The sequence below is a fragment of the Bufo gargarizans genome, chromosome 6 (genome assembly GCF_014858855.1).
Source record: "Bufo gargarizans isolate SCDJY-AF-19 chromosome 6, ASM1485885v1, whole genome shotgun sequence".
Lineage (NCBI taxonomy): Eukaryota > Metazoa > Chordata > Amphibia > Anura > Bufonidae > Bufo > Bufo gargarizans.
In genome coordinates, this window is record NC_058085.1 from 88,382,759 (window position 1) to 88,400,008 (window position 17,250).

The 17,250-nt window shown below is 46.4% G+C and overlaps 1 protein-coding gene across 1 annotated transcript in view; it reads left to right on the top strand.

Moving 5' to 3' along the window:
- Positions 1–1,047: 1,047 nt before the first annotated feature.
- The window catches only part of TOP1 (DNA topoisomerase I), a 30,984-nt gene continuing 14,781 nt past the window's right edge, over positions 1,048–17,250 (top strand). The window contains exons 1-7 of the mRNA XM_044296493.1: positions 1,048–1,277; positions 1,636–1,660; positions 12,561–12,648; positions 15,923–16,319; positions 16,418–16,470; positions 16,957–17,052; positions 17,133–17,205. Of these exons, the coding sequence (XP_044152428.1) occupies positions 1,245–1,277; positions 1,636–1,660; positions 12,561–12,648; positions 15,923–16,319; positions 16,418–16,470; positions 16,957–17,052; positions 17,133–17,205 (765 nt within the window). The 5' untranslated portion in view covers positions 1,048–1,244. The remainder of the gene's footprint in view (positions 1,278–1,635; positions 1,661–12,560; positions 12,649–15,922; positions 16,320–16,417; positions 16,471–16,956; positions 17,053–17,132; positions 17,206–17,250) is intronic.

Sequence of the window (17,250 nt, forward strand, 5' to 3'; positions counted from 1 at the left end):
ACACTTTTCTTTTATTGGTCGGATGAAATATGCTAATTTTTTGAGATAGGAAATTTGGGTTTTCATGAGCTGTATGCCAAAATCATCAATATTAAAACAATAAAAGGCTTGAACTACTTCAGTTGGTGTGTAATGAATCTAAAATATATAAAAGTCTAATGTTTATCAGTACATTACAGGAAATAATGAACTTTATCACAATATGCTAATTTTTTTAGAAGGACCTGTACAGCCGGGATCGGCTCGGTCGGCACGAAGATCTTGACATGTTCCGTTCAACTGACTGTGAAGACATCAGAATCAGCAATGTCGGGGGTCCTCTGATGCATTGAAACAGCCCTAAGGCCTCGTCCACATGAAGATGTCCGTGAAGGATCCTGTGGTTGGTCCACTTTTACCATCCGTGTGTCATCCGTAATTCATGGAAGTTGCTCAGCTGGAAAATTAACTTCCAAAGAATCTCCTATCAGTCTTCAGTGAAAAACGGACGCACCACGGATACCGTGGAGTTCAATGGGCGTGCTTGGTCCAGCATCACGGATAAAAGTAGTGCATGTCTTCCGTGATTTTTTTTTACTGACATAAAATACTGATGTGTGAACATCAATGGGTACGTGTGCAGTGCGTGGAATATGCGAACACGGAACACGTCAGTGAAAAACGGAAATGTGGACGAGGCCTAAGAAACTGTGCATGCCCCTGATTGTGTATATGCATTGTTTCGGTTACTGGCAGGGGTATTATTATTATTATTTTTAGGGTAGCCCACCAGCCCGTCATCAGAGCATGCACATAGAGGGGTCACTCCCCTAATCAAAGAAGGTTTGGCTATTCTCTGTTAACATCCTCCCTCATAGAGCAAAGTCCACCTGATCAGAGCGGACCGAGTGGCCCCCGAGGGCCGGAGGACGCGGTCACTACAGTAACCCCGGTGACATCAGCCGGGAGTGAGGCGTCCACAGCGTGGAAGAGGCGTGGCCTGCGCGCCGCACTCCTCCTCGTCCTTTTAAATTCCGTGCGCCTGCGCAGTAGGGTCAAATCGGGACTTAGTTTGTTACACAATCCGCCGAGCGGCTGTGCACACTCTCATTTAGCTTTGGCTTCTCCAGGCTGTGCCCGGCTCCTTCTCCCCACAATCCACCGCTCAGCAGCCCTCTCTGAGAGCGCCTCGCCCGGCACTAGAGCCCTGCTCCCACCGGCAGCACCCCCCATTCATTCACTGCCCCCTCCTGTACTCCGTGACCATGAGTGGGGACAACAGTCAGAACGACTCACAGGTAAGTGCCCCCCCTCCCTATGGCAGTGCCCCAACCACATGGCAGACCGCAGATGGGTGCCCCACAGCCCTGTGCACTTCACAGACCCCATGACTTGTCCTTACAATGTAACTCCCTGGCTGCTGTATTTAGGGGGGTCCTCCATCTCCCAGGATCCCCCCATAACCTCACTAGGGCTCTGAAGTTTCTCATAGTCTTGTCTGGTTTGGGGGCAGGAGTGACAGTAAGCCCCCCACTTCAGTAGCGCCCCCTGGAGGGGCAGATCTGGGGTCCCTGTGACCCCCTATGTCATGTCATACCCCCTTTTCCATGCTCACCCCCTGATTTTTCTTCTTGTTCTCCCTTTTTATTTCCGTAGATTGACGCGAATTTTCAGGCGAACGGTGAGTAAATGGGGCTCCCCTGTCATGGCGGGTGGTAATGTGGGGTGTCCTGGGGGGTGCGGGCCCCTGCTTTCCCCCCTTGTGCTCTCTCCCTTCCCCCTCCTCGTCACTCTCCTTCCTCCTCTAGAAAGGGCAGACATGGCGTCCAGAGACTAAGTCCCGTCTCCTCGCTCACCGGCTCCTTTGTTCACCTCCAGCCCCTCACATCTCGCCCATCCGGCCCCCCAGCCGCCATTAAACACCAGTATTCTGCTTCACACCGACCCGAGCTCCCCGTTTCCCGCCTCCCCAGCCGCGACAGGCCTCGTTTTCCCGGTGTTTTCCCCGTGTGAAAGTCAGCAATCAGTCGGTGGGGACTTAGTCTCTGCGCCATTTTCTTTTTCTCTGCCTGTGTGTGAGGGAGGCTCGGGCCTGGGCTGCGGGGCTGACATGGCTGCTGACAGGAGACACGGCCCAGCCTGTACATCTCCACGGCATACAGCACTGCCATCCCCGGCCTTTATCATAGGATTCCTCTCATTCCTTGTCTTTATGGAGAGGGATCATACCTGTGTGTCTCTCTCCAGCTGCTGTGCAACTACAAGCCCCATCATCTCCTCACGCCTGTAAATACAAGCCCTTGTGTCAAGGCTTTAATATCTTATCACCTGAGTGGCCATTGCAGCTTTTTCAAACTCCTGAAAGGTGGTGGAGTCTCTGAGGAGACGCCGCTGTAATGGCCGCTCTGTTGGTTGTCACCCAGCTCTTCCGAGAACGGATAGTTTAGTCACTTTAATATTATTATTTTTTTTTCTTTTTTATTACTATAATTCAGTCAGAGAAAATGGAGACTAGTTTGTAGATGAGACAAGCTGCACGTGACAATGACTCGCCGGCGTTTTTACTAATTATACGTTGCTGTGTGTACGCACGGTGATAAGCGCAGGCGTCACCCCAGGTGTAATATGGAGGACAGTATGGCAGTATTAACCTACACATCACCAGTCTGGGACTAGACGTAGACCCTCGCTGAGGTGGACGCTCCCCGCAGGACGTGCCGGCCTTCTGTGCCACTGCACACACTTTGTATACAGAGCTCTCCTTCCATGAATTACTGCAGTACGTGGGGGTCTACAGTCCGGGACTGTCTCGCGATTTCCTACTAGTCCAGCAAGTCCTGGATTACGATAATATATAATTGTTAGGTCTGTGACGTATCTTCTAAAGGAGGGGGGGGGGTTTGGGTCAGTTTATAACATGGCACACAGTAATGAATTTGGTGCGAGGTGAAAGTGTTAACTCCTCCCTGGGTCTTGCCTCGTGTGGTGGCGTTGACACTTCAGCGACTTTTGTGACTGTCACAAGACAATAAATGATATAATCTGCAAACTTGGCCTTAGGACCATGTTATTGGTCCACATTTTTGCTGATTTGCGAGCCCTTTCATTTCAGTGGGACTGGAAAAGATCCAGACGGCACGTTGTGTATCGTTCGCATCCGTATGTTCGTTCCGCAAAAAATATAACTATTCTTGAACATTTTCCAGACCAGGATAGAACATTTCTAAAAGAGTTTAAAAACAAAATGGCAGCATGCCCTCGGCCGGATCCGCTAAATGCATAGTTGTGTATGGGGCCTTAATCACAGCCCACTTTTGGGTGGTGCAGTTGGTCATAAAACTTTGCACAAAGTCGCATGCGCCAGCGTTTGTGGCATTTTTAACGCCAGAAAAATGGGTATACCAACTTTTATAAATGTCCCCCTGGGTGTTTTAGACTGGCTGTAGAAAGGAATCCAGTTTGGGTACAGGGATGAGCTCTGATGGTGGCATGGGTTTGTCTAAAATGTGAGGAGACTACTTTCTATCAAACACCGTTCCTCTGTACCTCATTAGACAATTCCTCCCCATTGTTACTGGATTAGTCACTTTTTTGAGGGGGGGGATGGCTTCAGTAAATAGTCGTGGCAGCCACTGTTTTGTGGAGTCTCGTCGAGGAGACATTGCCTGAAGCTGAACATATTTCTGCTTACAGTCATCTTTGCATCCAGTCTGAGGCTTTGTTCACATCTGCATTGAGCACTTGATTCTTCTGTCCATCATAGAAAACCAAAGAATGATTCCTCACGTGACCAACACTGGTGGTGCCCAATGGACCCTGTTAACTGTTAATGGGATCTGGTGTGTGTCCATCATGGTAATTGAAATTTTTGAGAATCTGCGACAGAAGCTCCTATGAGAGCCTCCAACGCAGATGTGAATGAAGCCTAAGAACTGTTATCTACTTTGCCCTACTAAATCATGGGTGCTAAGAATATGCACCCATATGCCTTCACTTGGAGCAGCCTATTAGAGACCATTAGGTCCTTATCATTCCAGTTTGGGGCCATTTATGTTTCGGGCCTCTAGTACACGTTACTTTGTCAATGTTGGATGAGTAGTTCATTATAGGCCCATGTCACATCACTGGTAGGAGATGGTTCGGGCAGAGAAGCATATGGTCCTCGTTACCACCTCAAGAGACAGTATAAATTCAGGCCTCCAACACGTGTTCACAGAAGTTCCTGAGTGTCAGCTCTTTGATATAATGGGGTATCTGTCATGTATGACGGCCCTGTGTGTAGTCATCACTTACTGAAAGACATGGCTTATGGACTTGTACAACCCGGACAGCTGCTTTGATACTAGTCCACGTAAGTCAGTGTTTCCCAGCCATGCTTCCTTGAGTCTTCATCAGGGGTTCCCCGGGACACCAAGCAACAACAAGACCTGTCACATACAGTAAGGAGGACCAACTGATTTCAGCTGCTCAACTACTCTGCAAACCTATCTGACCCAAATGATGGCACCATACAAGAATTAGACGCTTTACAGGCACCTAGCTTTTTTGAGGCAGGTTATAGACAAAACTTGGACTGCTGCTCCAGCATGGGAGGTGAGTTAACTGGTTACTGTATTCCAAAAAAGGTTAAACATGAGTCTGCACAACCCAAGAGAACCACTCATATAAGCATGAAGACATTTTAAGGAAAATCCCCTAGGGGAGTATGAATTCCCTTAAAGGGATAATCCCATTTTGGCCTTTCAGTTGGGAATAACTATAGTAAGCGCCAGCTGCTCGGCCGTTTTCATAACCTTGCCGACACTTATCGTGGTTATGTCCATTTCAACATGAAAGGCCAAGAAGAGAATACACCTCTTAAGGTGTGCTGTTTGGGCACCGTATGGTCTGAGCATGAGAAGTGACCTCATGGGCTTCTTATTAGGGTTGTTTCTTATCAGTTTTGTAATATAACATGATTGTCACTATATGTGTACCAGTGTTTATGTACCTTAGTCCTTTATAGTCCAGGGTCTTATACTTCATGATTTGAGTAGACACTCTCAAATAAGTTATGACCTATGTAGCCTAACCCTTCTGACCTAATGGTGGGAGAGCACTTTACCTTTTTAAAGGGGTTGTCTGGGTTCAGAGATAGAACCTGGACATACCCAGAATTTCACCCAGGCAACCCCCCTGACAAGAGCATCGGAGCAGTTCATGCTCCGATGCTCTCCTTTGCCCTGCGCTGAATCGCGCAGGTCAAAGGCATTTTGTGGCGTTCCGGTGACTGTACTGGGCTCTCCTTCGAGCTGCCAGGCGGAGGCAGCTAGGGCAGTGATAAAGCCTGCCCATCAGTGCCGGTGACATCACTGAACTGCTCCGATGCTCAAGTTGGGGGGCTGCCTGGTTGAAATTCAGGGAAACTCTGAACCCTGACAACCCCTTTAAATTTCCTTAGCATGTATGTTCTAAGCTTATGAGTAAAAACCATCTATAGGCTTGAAACGTGCAAGCTGTTCTTAGGTTGTGTGCAATCATGTTTAAAATGTTGGAATAAAGTAACTTGCCTGATGCTCTGGAACAACTGTCTAAGACTATATTCTGCTTCACTCAGCTGCTGTACTGCTGTTTCTTCTCCCTGCACCCATCTATACATGAGACCACAGCAGACAGTGAACAGAGTGCAACCTATCTATTTACCCGTAACATTCTTTCTTGTTCTGTGCTCGGAGGCTGGTAGAGCAGCACTAGAGGTATCTACAGAACTTTTGCTTCGGGGTCTGGTAGTTCTGCAGTTATAGTAAGGTGAGACTTCTGCTCAGTTTGCATCAGTTATGATAATTTCCACCATAAATGGAAACTCCACACAGTGCTGGATCCATCACACAATGGACATTGATGGAGTCTGATGAGCCTTATTGGTGTGTAGCATCTTCAGATCCTGCCACTACTTCAGTTGCTTCAACAGAAGAAATACCACTGCAAGCAACGTTATTCTTCATGTCAAAAGCGGCAGAATCTGCAAAGAGCCTCCTGACCTTGCCTGTAGTGCAGATGTGAACGTGGCCTAACAGTAGTTATCAGGGACACAGGAAAACTTTACATCTGCTATGAACATCAATAGGTTTGGTCTGAACCTACGAGAAAGAATAAATGGCAGTCCCCTAAAATAATATAAAGGGAATGGATCGCCTTATGTAGTCAGTGGACTCAACGTCTGAGCTGATCTATGGACTACAGTGAGACATCCTGTCATCAGAATGTGACTCCAAAACTGGTGTGCCATATGTAATCCTCATGGTGCCAGTTTTGGTCTTAACCATGTACATGAATGTGGCATGAGGTCTTCCCCATGTGTGCTAAATTTCTGCATTAAACGCTTCCTTTTTTCTTAATCCCATTTTTGCCCGTTCTGTCTGTTCCTTGGCATAGTCGCTGTATATCTGCAGTAGGGAAGCAATCTTTAACACAGCAGGACTATGCTACCTTCTGAGGTGATCATGTTTCTGCAGTACTTCATGGTTAGGATGGAATTTCAAATGCGGACAACACATGTCAGTGAAACGGAAATGTGAACGAGGCCTAAGGGTTCTTAAATTGTAACCTGTTGTCTTATCGGGTAAGACCTGTCTTTTTAACATGTGAGGCGTTCTGTAAAATAATGTGTTCATCTCACCAATAATATGCTATGTGAATAACTCATAAGGGTAGATTCACATGCTGAAAACCTGTTCCATACACCAGACTAGGGTGGTACCTGCAGCGTGTTCGTGGTCTTCAGCAAGCCCTATCCAGACGAATGAAAGTCGCAGAAATTTCGGCAACAAATCTCCTGCGTGTGAACGTTCCCTAAAAATAGTTACTTATATCAGGGAGGTGTATGGAGGTAAAGAGAGTCTAAGATCCGATAGCCACTGGTACCTACAGGACCATCGCCAGACCACATGCCACCAGTTACAACTTATCACATCGCACAGTGCTGTCATATAGCAACCTGCATCTGGTGGTGGCACATGGCATTTAATTCACCTATAACAGGCATGCTCATCCTGCTGCCCTCCATCTGTTGCAAAACTACAACTTCCAGCATGCCCGAACAGCCTACAGCGGGGCATTGTGGGAGTTTTAGTTTTACAACAGCTGGACGGCCTGCAGGTTGAGCATGCCTAACCTATAATGAAAATATTCGTGAATTGCTCTGCACGTGGTTTACCAATAGACGAGCCCTACCTTTTAGTTACCTAATGTGAATGTTCATATTCATGCAAGGTGCTACTGTATCTGTTCACTTGTTAATGTAGAGTAATTTAATTTGTGTATTAGCTGTCCTGTCACATCCCACTGTGTAGTCATACAATGACCTACACGATCAGCCAGGCTGTTAAAAGCACTTTCCTAATCTGGTGGGACGAGAGGACTATACCAAAACAGCTCTGACCTATCGAGCCATGAACTCCTCGAGACCTCTGAAGGTGTTCTCTGGTATTTAGCTTCAAGTTACCATCACATCCTTTCTCCTACAAATTGTGAAGCCATGGTTCATACTTGGAGGCAAGGTCAACACTTTGAATGTCATGTTCCTCAGACCATTCGTGAGCAATGGAGCATGGCCAGAGCTGAAAGAGGCCTCTGCCTTTAGGGAGTTCTGTTGCTTTGAAGGGGTTTACTTGGTCTGTATAATATTTTAGGTAGGTGGTACGTCTCAATTCCATATGAATTCCGGAAACCTGAGTTTTCCCAACAGAACGTTGCCCAGAGTATCTCGCTGTCTCCACTGACTTTTCTGGTCCCATCTCTCTCTGTAAGCAACATGCACTCACGGGGCCAGCCACTTGATGTAAAAGATGTCTCATCAGACCAGGCCACGTTAAGCCATTGCTGCATGGTCCGGTTCTGATGCCCATTGTAGGCACCTTCAGTGGTAGATGGGAACATTGACCAACTACGGATAATGTCCTATGTGTTCTAAAGGAAATTTATCAGCATTTTATACTACAGTAGCTTCTTATGTAGGATCAAAGTAGACGGGCTAGCCTTCACTCCATGTGTCAGCGAGTTTTGGGCACCTGTGACCCTGCCATATGTTCTTTCCTCAGACTGCTTGGGTAGGAACTAACCACAAGACCTGCCATTAGATATGCTCTGACCCAGTCTTCTACACTCCTTACACGTGTCCATATTTCCTCCAACATCAAGAACTGTTCACTTGCCTAATGTATCCTACCTTTTTGACAAGTGCGTATGTTGCACGTTAATGATGTTCACTTTACCTGTCAGGTTTTAATGTTCCTGCAGATTGGAGTATGTTGCCCATTGGCAAAAATTTGAAAAGGGTACACCACAAGGCGTATGTGTGTTGTGTTTTTTTTTTTTTTTTTTTTTTTTTGCAGTAGCCCCGCTGTATATGAAATATCAGTCAGCAGCATCTTTCTGTGCAGTTAAAACTCCCAAGTCAGATACATTTGGCTTTTGTGTCTGAAGCTTTCCTAGCGCACACACCAATTGCAGTGTGGACACCTGCCTCAGTACCCATGCAAAGTTGTGTGCCTCATCCTGGTTTAGAAAGATGGCTTTGTTAGGTTATTGTGTCCCTGGTCCCTCTAATAGTTGCACATATAAAAAAAAAGTCATTCAGATTGCATTGGGATATAATAGTGGAAGGATGCTAATTGACATATATTTCAAAACACAACTTTTCCATTGTCACTGGTCCACTCTGTTGCAGCCATGAGATGAGCTATTGAGGCACAAATTGCTGCACAAGAGACTACATAGCCACACAGCGGTCAGCGCCCATGCTGACCACTGCTAAAGGCGCTTACGCTGGGTACATGTGCATCAGCTGGACCCTGCAGCAATGTAAAGGGGTGGCCAGGTGTGTGCATGTGACTTGGGGAAGAGATGACACCAGGATAAGCAAGGAGAGGCTCTGGGCAATGTTCTGCTGGTCTTCATGTGGATGTGACTGCCGTACTACCAAGCTAAACATTGTTCCAAGCACACCCCTCAGCGGTACTCCCTAGTGGCAGGGGCCACATTCAGCCGGATAATGCTTCTGCCGCACTGCAAAAAATTGTTCAGGAATGTTTTGAGGACCATGAAGTATTTGAGGTGTTGGCTTGGCCTCTGATCCATGGCAGTCCCACCTGTTAATTTACAGGACTTCAGAAGCTGATGCGTACAGCTGTGCCACATGACTCCTTCAGAGGTCTTGTGGGGTCCATGCCTTGTCAGCACTGAGGAGACCTACACAATATCAGGCAGGCGGTGTTAGTACTGTAATTGATAGTTTGTAAGGCTGAAGATGACATGCGTCCATCCAGTTCAGCCTGTTGTCCTGCAGTGTAGATCCAGAGGAAGGGAAAAAATAAATAAACTTATGAAGTAAAAGGGATTTTCTTCAGGAAGGAACATTCCCTCCCGACTCCAATCAGAATAACTCCCTGGATCAACGACCCCTCTCTAGTAGCTATAGCCTGTAATATTACACTCCAGAAATACGTCCAGTCCCCTCTTGAATTCCTTTATTGTACTCACAATCACCACCTCCTCAGGCAGAGAGTTCCATAGTCTCACTGCTCTTACCGTAAAGAATCCTCTTCTATGTTTGTGTACAAACCTTCTCTCCAGATGCAGAGGATGTCCCCTCGTCACAGTCCTGGGGATAGATTAGATCTCCCCTCAGTCGAATAATGCTAAATATGATCCTTCTGGGTACTGTAGTCCATCCATTCCTGTTATTACTTTATGGATTGTGGAATCTGGTCCGATATTTCCAGTGTCTCAACCATAAAGTGCGTTCTCTTGCCTCTTTTATTAGTTTCTTGAACCAAAACTTTGCCATTTGGTGTAGAAACATCCATGGACCGCTAAACCAGTGGAAATACTGAGCACAGTCACTATTAGGACTGTAGAAATAGTTGCCCAGAAGGGTTTTTGGTTGGCCGCCTCTTATGCGACACAGCTATGTAAACTAGTATTCTCTGCGGACATAGTGACTGTACAGCTGGTCATGGTGAAAGGACGGGTTCTGTCTACTTTACATGTATGTGTTCGTATTCTTCACAGCTTATTTTGTGTGGTACAGAAGCCCTCTAAAACAGGGATCAGCAACCTTCACTCCAGCTACAGTTCCCAGCATGTCCCATTCACTTGTATGAGAGTTCTTTAGAAGAGCAGAGCAAGTATGCATACTGGGAGTTGTAGTTTTATAACAGCTGGAGTGTCGTAAGTTCCCCCCCGTTCATGTAGTCTAGTCACATGGGGCTTAGTTGCAGGACAAGTTGTATTTTCTGATGGCACCGTTTAATATTCCATACAATGTACTGGGAAGCCGGGAAAGGGGCTTGATTATTATTTTAATTTATTATTTTACCATGCAGAATACTAGTAAATTTCAGGCGCTCGTTCCCACAGCAGAAGTTTTGAAGTGTAAATCAAATATTTTAGGTTCTATTAAAAAAGGGTGATGAGCAGGGTGGTGTAGTGGTGATGGCTGATCAGTCCTCACCTCTCCTGTGGTTTCACCTGTCCCTGGAAGAACAGAGGAGGAAGTTGCCTGCAGTCATCTCAGAAGTGTTAGGCCCCTTTCACACGAGCAAGTTTTCCGTGTGGGTGCAATGAGTGATGCAAACGCGTTTCACCCGCATGGAATCCGGACCCATTCATTTCAATGGGGTTGTGTACATGTTCGTTGGTTTTCACGCATCACTTGTGTGTTGCGTTAAACAATCGCTGCATGCTCTATATTCAGTTTTTTTTGTTGTTGTTTTTTTAACACTCCATGCTGTTCCCATAGAAGTGAATGGAGCTGTGTGTAAATCCCATCCGCAAGATGCGTTTTTCACGGATGCTTCCTAAGAGATGTTGTTTGTATACCTTCAGTTTTTTATCAAACGTTCCGTCTCCATTCCACTCTGGAGACGGACACCAAAACACTGCAGTACAACTTGGAAAGTAAGGGCTCTTTCACACTTGCGTTGTCCGGATTCGTCGTGTACTCCATTTGCCGGAAATATACGGCGTATCCGGAAAAACGCAAGTGAACTGAAAGCATTTGAAGACGGATCAGTGTTACTATGGCAGCCAGGACGCTATTAAAGTCCTGGTTGCCATAGTAGTAGTGGTGAGCTGTATACGTACTGTCCGTGCGGCTCCCGGGGCGCTCCAGAATGATGTCAGATAGCCCCATGTGCATGGATGACCTGCCATGCGATCACATCATCCACATCACTCTGGAGCGCCGCGGGAGCCGCACAGATGGTAAGTATACTGCTCCCCACTACACTTTACCATGGCTGCCAGGACTTTAGTGTCCTGGCAGCCATGGTAACCATTCAGAAAAAGCTAAATGTCGGATCCGGCAATGCGCCAAAACAACGTTTAGCTTAAGGCCGGATCCGGATCAATGCCTTTCAATGGGCATTAATTCCGGATTCGGCCTTGCAGCAAGTCTTCAGGATTTTTGGCCGGAGCAAAAAGCTCAGCATGCTGCGGTATTTTCTCCGGCCAAAAAAACGTTCCCGTCCGGAACTGAAGACATCCTGATGCATCCTGAACGGATTTCTCTCCATTCAGAATGCATTAGGATAAAACTGATCAGGATTCTTCCGGCATAGAGCCCCGACGACGGAACTCTATGCCGAAAGAAAAGAACGCAGGTGTGAAAGAGCCCTAATACATATGGCTACCTTTTTTATACTATGGATGGATCCAGTAACATAAATATTTTTTATTTTTTTTATAGATGGTATTTCTGCACCTTTTGTTCTGCTGTCATCTAAAATGCTTAAAGTGGTTATCCAGCTATATGTAACTGATGGGGCCAAGCTGCGCCAAGGCCACATGACCGATGGTCGTTAAGTCCATAGAGAAGGCAACGAGAAGACTGCTGCTGCGCTCCCATGAGGGCTGGGCCTTCTCAAACAGCTGATGGACAGGGACCTGCGTGTCTAAGGCTACTTTCACACTGGCGTTTTGGTTTCCGTTTGTGAGATCTGTTCAGGGCTCTTGCAAGCGGTCCAAAATGGATCCGTTTAGCCCTAATACATTCTGGACCGATAAGGATCCGCTCAGAATGCCATTCCGCTTTGGAGGCAGACACCAAAACGCTGCTTGCAGCGTTTTGGTGTCCGTCTAATGAAACTGAACCAAACTGATCCGTCCTGGCACACAATGTAAGTCAATAGGGACGGATCCGTTTTCACTGGCATAATAGAAAACTGATCCGTCCTCCATTAACTTTCAATGGTGTTCAAGACGGATCCGTCTTGGCAATGTTAGATATTACAAACGGTTCGTGTGAAACGCCAGTGTGAAAGTAGCCTTACCCCCAGCAATTAGATGCTGATGACCTACCCATTTACTTCAGTGGGGCCACAAGATGCGGGCAGCACTCTTTGTGCTGTCTGCTTCTACACTTCTGTTCCGTGACCATTCACACACGGCAGCTATTTCTTCATTCTTGGATCACAGGGATATCTATGTAAAAATCTAGTCTTGGGTTGCATGCCTAAGCTGCTTTGACCCCATAATGTCACGGCAGTATAGTGGACCCATAAGGACATCTTAGAGTTGTAGAACTTCCTCTTTTCTTCCAGATTCTCATAAACGTAAGAAAGACAAGGAGCACCGTCACAAAGAACACAAGAAGGACAAAGATCGTGAGAAGTCCAAGCACAACAACAGGTTAGTGGACAACTTCGACAGGACGTCAGCGCTGAGCGTCTTTTGCCACTTTCTACTTATCTGCCACTGTTTTATCACGATGAGCCTTCTTCAGCCTGGTTATCATGCCAAGAACTTGACGACAACCTAGAGAAGTCTTTGCAGCTCCCTATAGGCTTGTCAAGTATGAGAAGTGTAGTGTCTGATGCTTCTTCGCTCCACCCAAACTTTCCTGCAGAATACATTTCTCCTAAATACTAAAACCTAACTTTTATTTTATCGGTGTAAAATATTGCCCTCAAAAGTATCTCTACAATTCAGACACAACCTATTGTTTGCATCATGTCAAGATAAAGGGCACGGCCTCAGCGCTATCTTATACAGTCATGCTTGGGTTTTGAGTTTAAACCTTCATTCTATTCTGTAAAGTGGAGGACATTCGAGATGGGTGCAGAATCTCTCCCCAATAATCCCCTGCTATGGGAGCAGGAGCTTGGCTCTTAGTCGAGCATCTGCTACAGTTGGTACAAGGAACTTGTGCCGCATTTATGCTAGAGTAAGCGTTGTAAAAAGCTGGCGCTCTACCCCTAAGCCCCTTAGTGACTGCTGTAAAGGTGTATTGGTGGTCCTAAAGGGGTTAAAATGTGGTAACTGGAGGGAGAGTAAAGAAGGTGTTTTTAGAGTTAAAAATGTGGGGAGGGTGGGTGCCAACTTCAGGGGGGCTGTTAAAATAAGAAGATTGAATTCCCAGTCCAGTACCACCACTCGTCTCTTCTGCGGGCTGCACCATGGAAGCAATGTTTTGGCTACAGTGGTGACCTGCTGTATGGCTGCAGCGGTCATGTGCGGTAAACGCTAGACTTGGCGGTCTCGTGCTGTACACCACTGAGCGATGGAGATTGACTACAGCAGTATACAGGCATGTCATCTCTGCAGCCAAAACATTGCCAGAGGACTGAGGCAGTTAATTAGTGGGGGCTAAATTTATTTATTTAGTTTAATTTTATTTTTTTAAACCATTTTAACAGCCCTTCTGCAGTTTGGCCCCAAAACATGTCAACAGACAACCCCCTTTAATTTCTGCTATGTGTACTTAATCCAGTGTTATTTCTGTACATAATAAAGTATCTGCCCGTCTAATGTATAAAGCTGAATGTGTGAGTTTGTGTGTATGTATGTCCGTTAAAGGAATCCGCACCGTCTCATTTACAATCACGAAATTTGGCACACAGGTACATCAGGTGTCCAGGAAGGTTTTATACCGGGTCTCAGCTCTCTAGGACGTGCCATTAAGCTTGGTCATATGACCCTTATTAGCCAATAGAAGCTCGCAGCCTGTTGGCCTCCACATACAGTTTTACTCCAGGTTTTCATACTGATTTTCTTCACTGCTGTAGAGGAGCTTTAAAAGAAATGTGTCACCAGGATAATCGCTATTGCAGTAAAGACATGGCCGAATAGCACTTTGTACCTTATTTCAAGATGTGCCTTTGTTCCAGCAATAGATTTATTTTATTTTTTTCTATGAAAATCCTGTTCATTTGGTATGCAAATGAGCCACTAAGGTGCCCAGAGGGGTGTCACTCTTGCAGAAAGGAGACCAGACATGCCCCTGCCACAATGTGCCCACCCTCAAAAGACCAACTTAAAACCCCGCCCACAGGTCCTGCTAAGCCATGCCCCTGATCCGGTTAGGCCCCACCCACTCAGCCGACAGGGATTGAAAAAATAAAGGTAAAAATCATCTTCTGTCAGCTGCAGGGGTGGGAGGGAGGGTGACTTTTTCTCCCTGCAGCTCACACTCGGACAGTACAGTGCTGCTGTCTTAAGCCTCATGCAATACGTCCGTGGAACAAGGATCGTGAGATACCGGCCTGGATTCCTGCTGAGAGCAGGAACGCACGGCTTCATTGGTTGATATGATGCCGTGCACTTCGTGACGCCGCTGATTTACAGTAATACACTCGTATGAGCTATTCGAGTGTATTACTGTAAATCAGCGGCGTCACGAAGTGCACGGCATCATAGCAACCAATGACTCCGTGCGCTCCTGCTCTCAGCAGGAATCCAGGACGTGTGCATGAGGCTTAGTGATGGTGAGCCTTTTACAGATCGAGTGCCCAAACTGCAACCTAGCCAACACGGCAATTTATCCTGAATACTACAGTCCAATATAGTATATCTTCCATGTACTCTATCATTTAGGTTTTATAGCCGCCTACATTCAATGTGCTGACTGTGCCCTTTATAGTACGCTCTGTGCTGGTGAATGGCAGGAAAAGGCTAAGGAGTGTTGGTACACCATGGACTTTTTTTCAGAGTGCGGGTGCCCACAGAGAGGGCTCTGAGTGCCACCTCTGGCACCCGTGCCATAGGTTCGCCACCACTGCTTTAGGGTGAGCTTTTCAAAAGGACGCTCACCCTATCCAGTTAGGCCATGCCCCCTCCCACTCCTCAGCAGACATGGTTTGAAAGAAAATGAAGTTAGAGGACCTTTCACTGGATTTTATTTGAGATAAGTACCTGTACTTGCGGGGTACCCCCAGCTGATGCTGCCATCCTGCCTGTTTTGTCAAAATAGCGCTCCTACACTGCGCTGTGCTTCCTGGTATTTTCTCAGCTCAGTATGCATATGAGTATCGGAGCGATGGGGAGGAGACGCAGTCTCTCTGTGGGCGTCTCCTTCTCCCTGGCTGTAGCGCTTGTCCAATCGCAGAGCGTCACAGCCAGTGAGGTTTTTTTCCCACAGAGAAGGAGACTCCCACAGAGACTACGTCTCCTCCCCAATGCTCCGATGCTCAGTATTTGTATACTGAGCGGAGAAAATACCAGGGGGCACAGTGCTGCTGTCTGAAGATGAGCAGTTGAAAAGAACATCCTTGTGTCCATCCAGGCCCTGCGGGAGTCTGAAAGCCAGACTGTGCGGCCTAAAACTGGACCTTTGGCCACCCATGGGGCAGGCTGCTGCGGAGGTCAGCTAGGGGGATGGTCCGCTATGGAGGTCGGTGTTAAGGGGCAGATTGCTGTAAATGCCACTGTTAAGGGAGCGGTCCCCTGTGGAGGTCACGGTCAAGGGGGTGGTGTGCTGTGAAACTGTTAAAGGGGAAGGTTGCTGTAAAGGTCAAAGTTAAGGGGGCAAGCTGCTGTTGAGGTCCAATTTTAATGGATGGTGCACTGGGGGGGGGGGGGGGTCAGTGTTAAGGGGTGTGTGGCTGTAGATGTCACTGTTATAGTGGATAGTGTTTATCTCAACGGGTCCTTCAGCTAGTAGTTTATATAAGTCTTTTGCCCTCAGCTTACACAAAGATCCCTCTGAAAAGAAACACAAGGACAAACACAAAGATGGGGAGAAACACAGAGAGAAGGACGGTGAAAAGCATCGCGAGAAAGATGGAGAGAAGCATCGCGAGAAAGATGGGGAAAAGCATAGAGAAAAAGATGGGGAGAAACATCGCGACAAGGATGGAGAAAAACATCGCGAGAAAGACGGGGAAAAACATAGAGAAAAAGATGGGGAGAAACATCGCGACAAGGATGGAGAAAAACATCGAGAGAAGGACGGTGAAAAACATCGAGAGAAGGATGGAGAGAAACATGGTGAGAAACATCGCGAGAAGGACGGGGAGAAGCGCAGAGATGGAGAAAAACATAAAGAGAAACATCGGGATAAAGAGAAGAGAAAGGAGGAAAAGGTGTGTTAGATGACTAATGTTTAGACTATTGGTAATTGTTGACCATGAGATCTCCCCTCTGATGGGTTTTAGGTTAAAACGTCTATTTTGTCTTGCAGCTAAAATCTTCCAGTGATGGTGTCAAAGTAAAAAAAGAAAATGGCTTCTCCAGGTATGCTTTTAAAGTCAAATTATTTCAAAAAGTTCCTCAAAGCCTCTAAATGTGCTAAGTTGAAACATCTATACTCGTCACAAAGGGTCCCCGCTCCACAAAACTGCACATTTCAGAGTGGTCTTTTATTGTGGGCAGTCTAAGGCACACATGTGCAGTATTCATGCTGTCTAATCAGCACCTTGATATGCCACACCTGTGAGGTGGGATGGATAATCTCGGCAAAGGAGAAGTGCTCACTAACAGATTTAGACAGACTTGTGAACAATATTTGACAGTAATGAGTTTTTTTGTGTATGTAGAAAATGGTTCAGCTCATGCAAAATGGGAGCAAAACCGAAATTGTGGCGTTTATATTTTTGATATCTATATAGATAGATAATATAGAGAGAGATATCATAAAGCTGAAGAGATGTCTCTTGTGTGTTTTAGGAGAGTAATTTTACCACCATGCTTTACCTTACTGTAACCTGCTTTCTTTCCCAGTCCTCCCCATATTAAGAATGAGCCAGAAGATGACGGCTACACTCTGTCTCCTAAGGATCAGAACAAGGCACTGAAGAGATCCAGGGATGACGAAGAGTATGTGGGGAGAAGGGGGAGCACTGTCGTGTAGGTATACGCACACTGCCATTCTCTAAACCACTCGTCTCTCTTTGCAGCTCTGACTACAAGCCCAAAAAAATCAAAACAGAAGATGTTAAAAAAGCCAAAAAACGAAAACAGGAGGAGCAGGTAAATGACCTGGATATCTTTTTGATAAGTATTTTTAAGGATGGA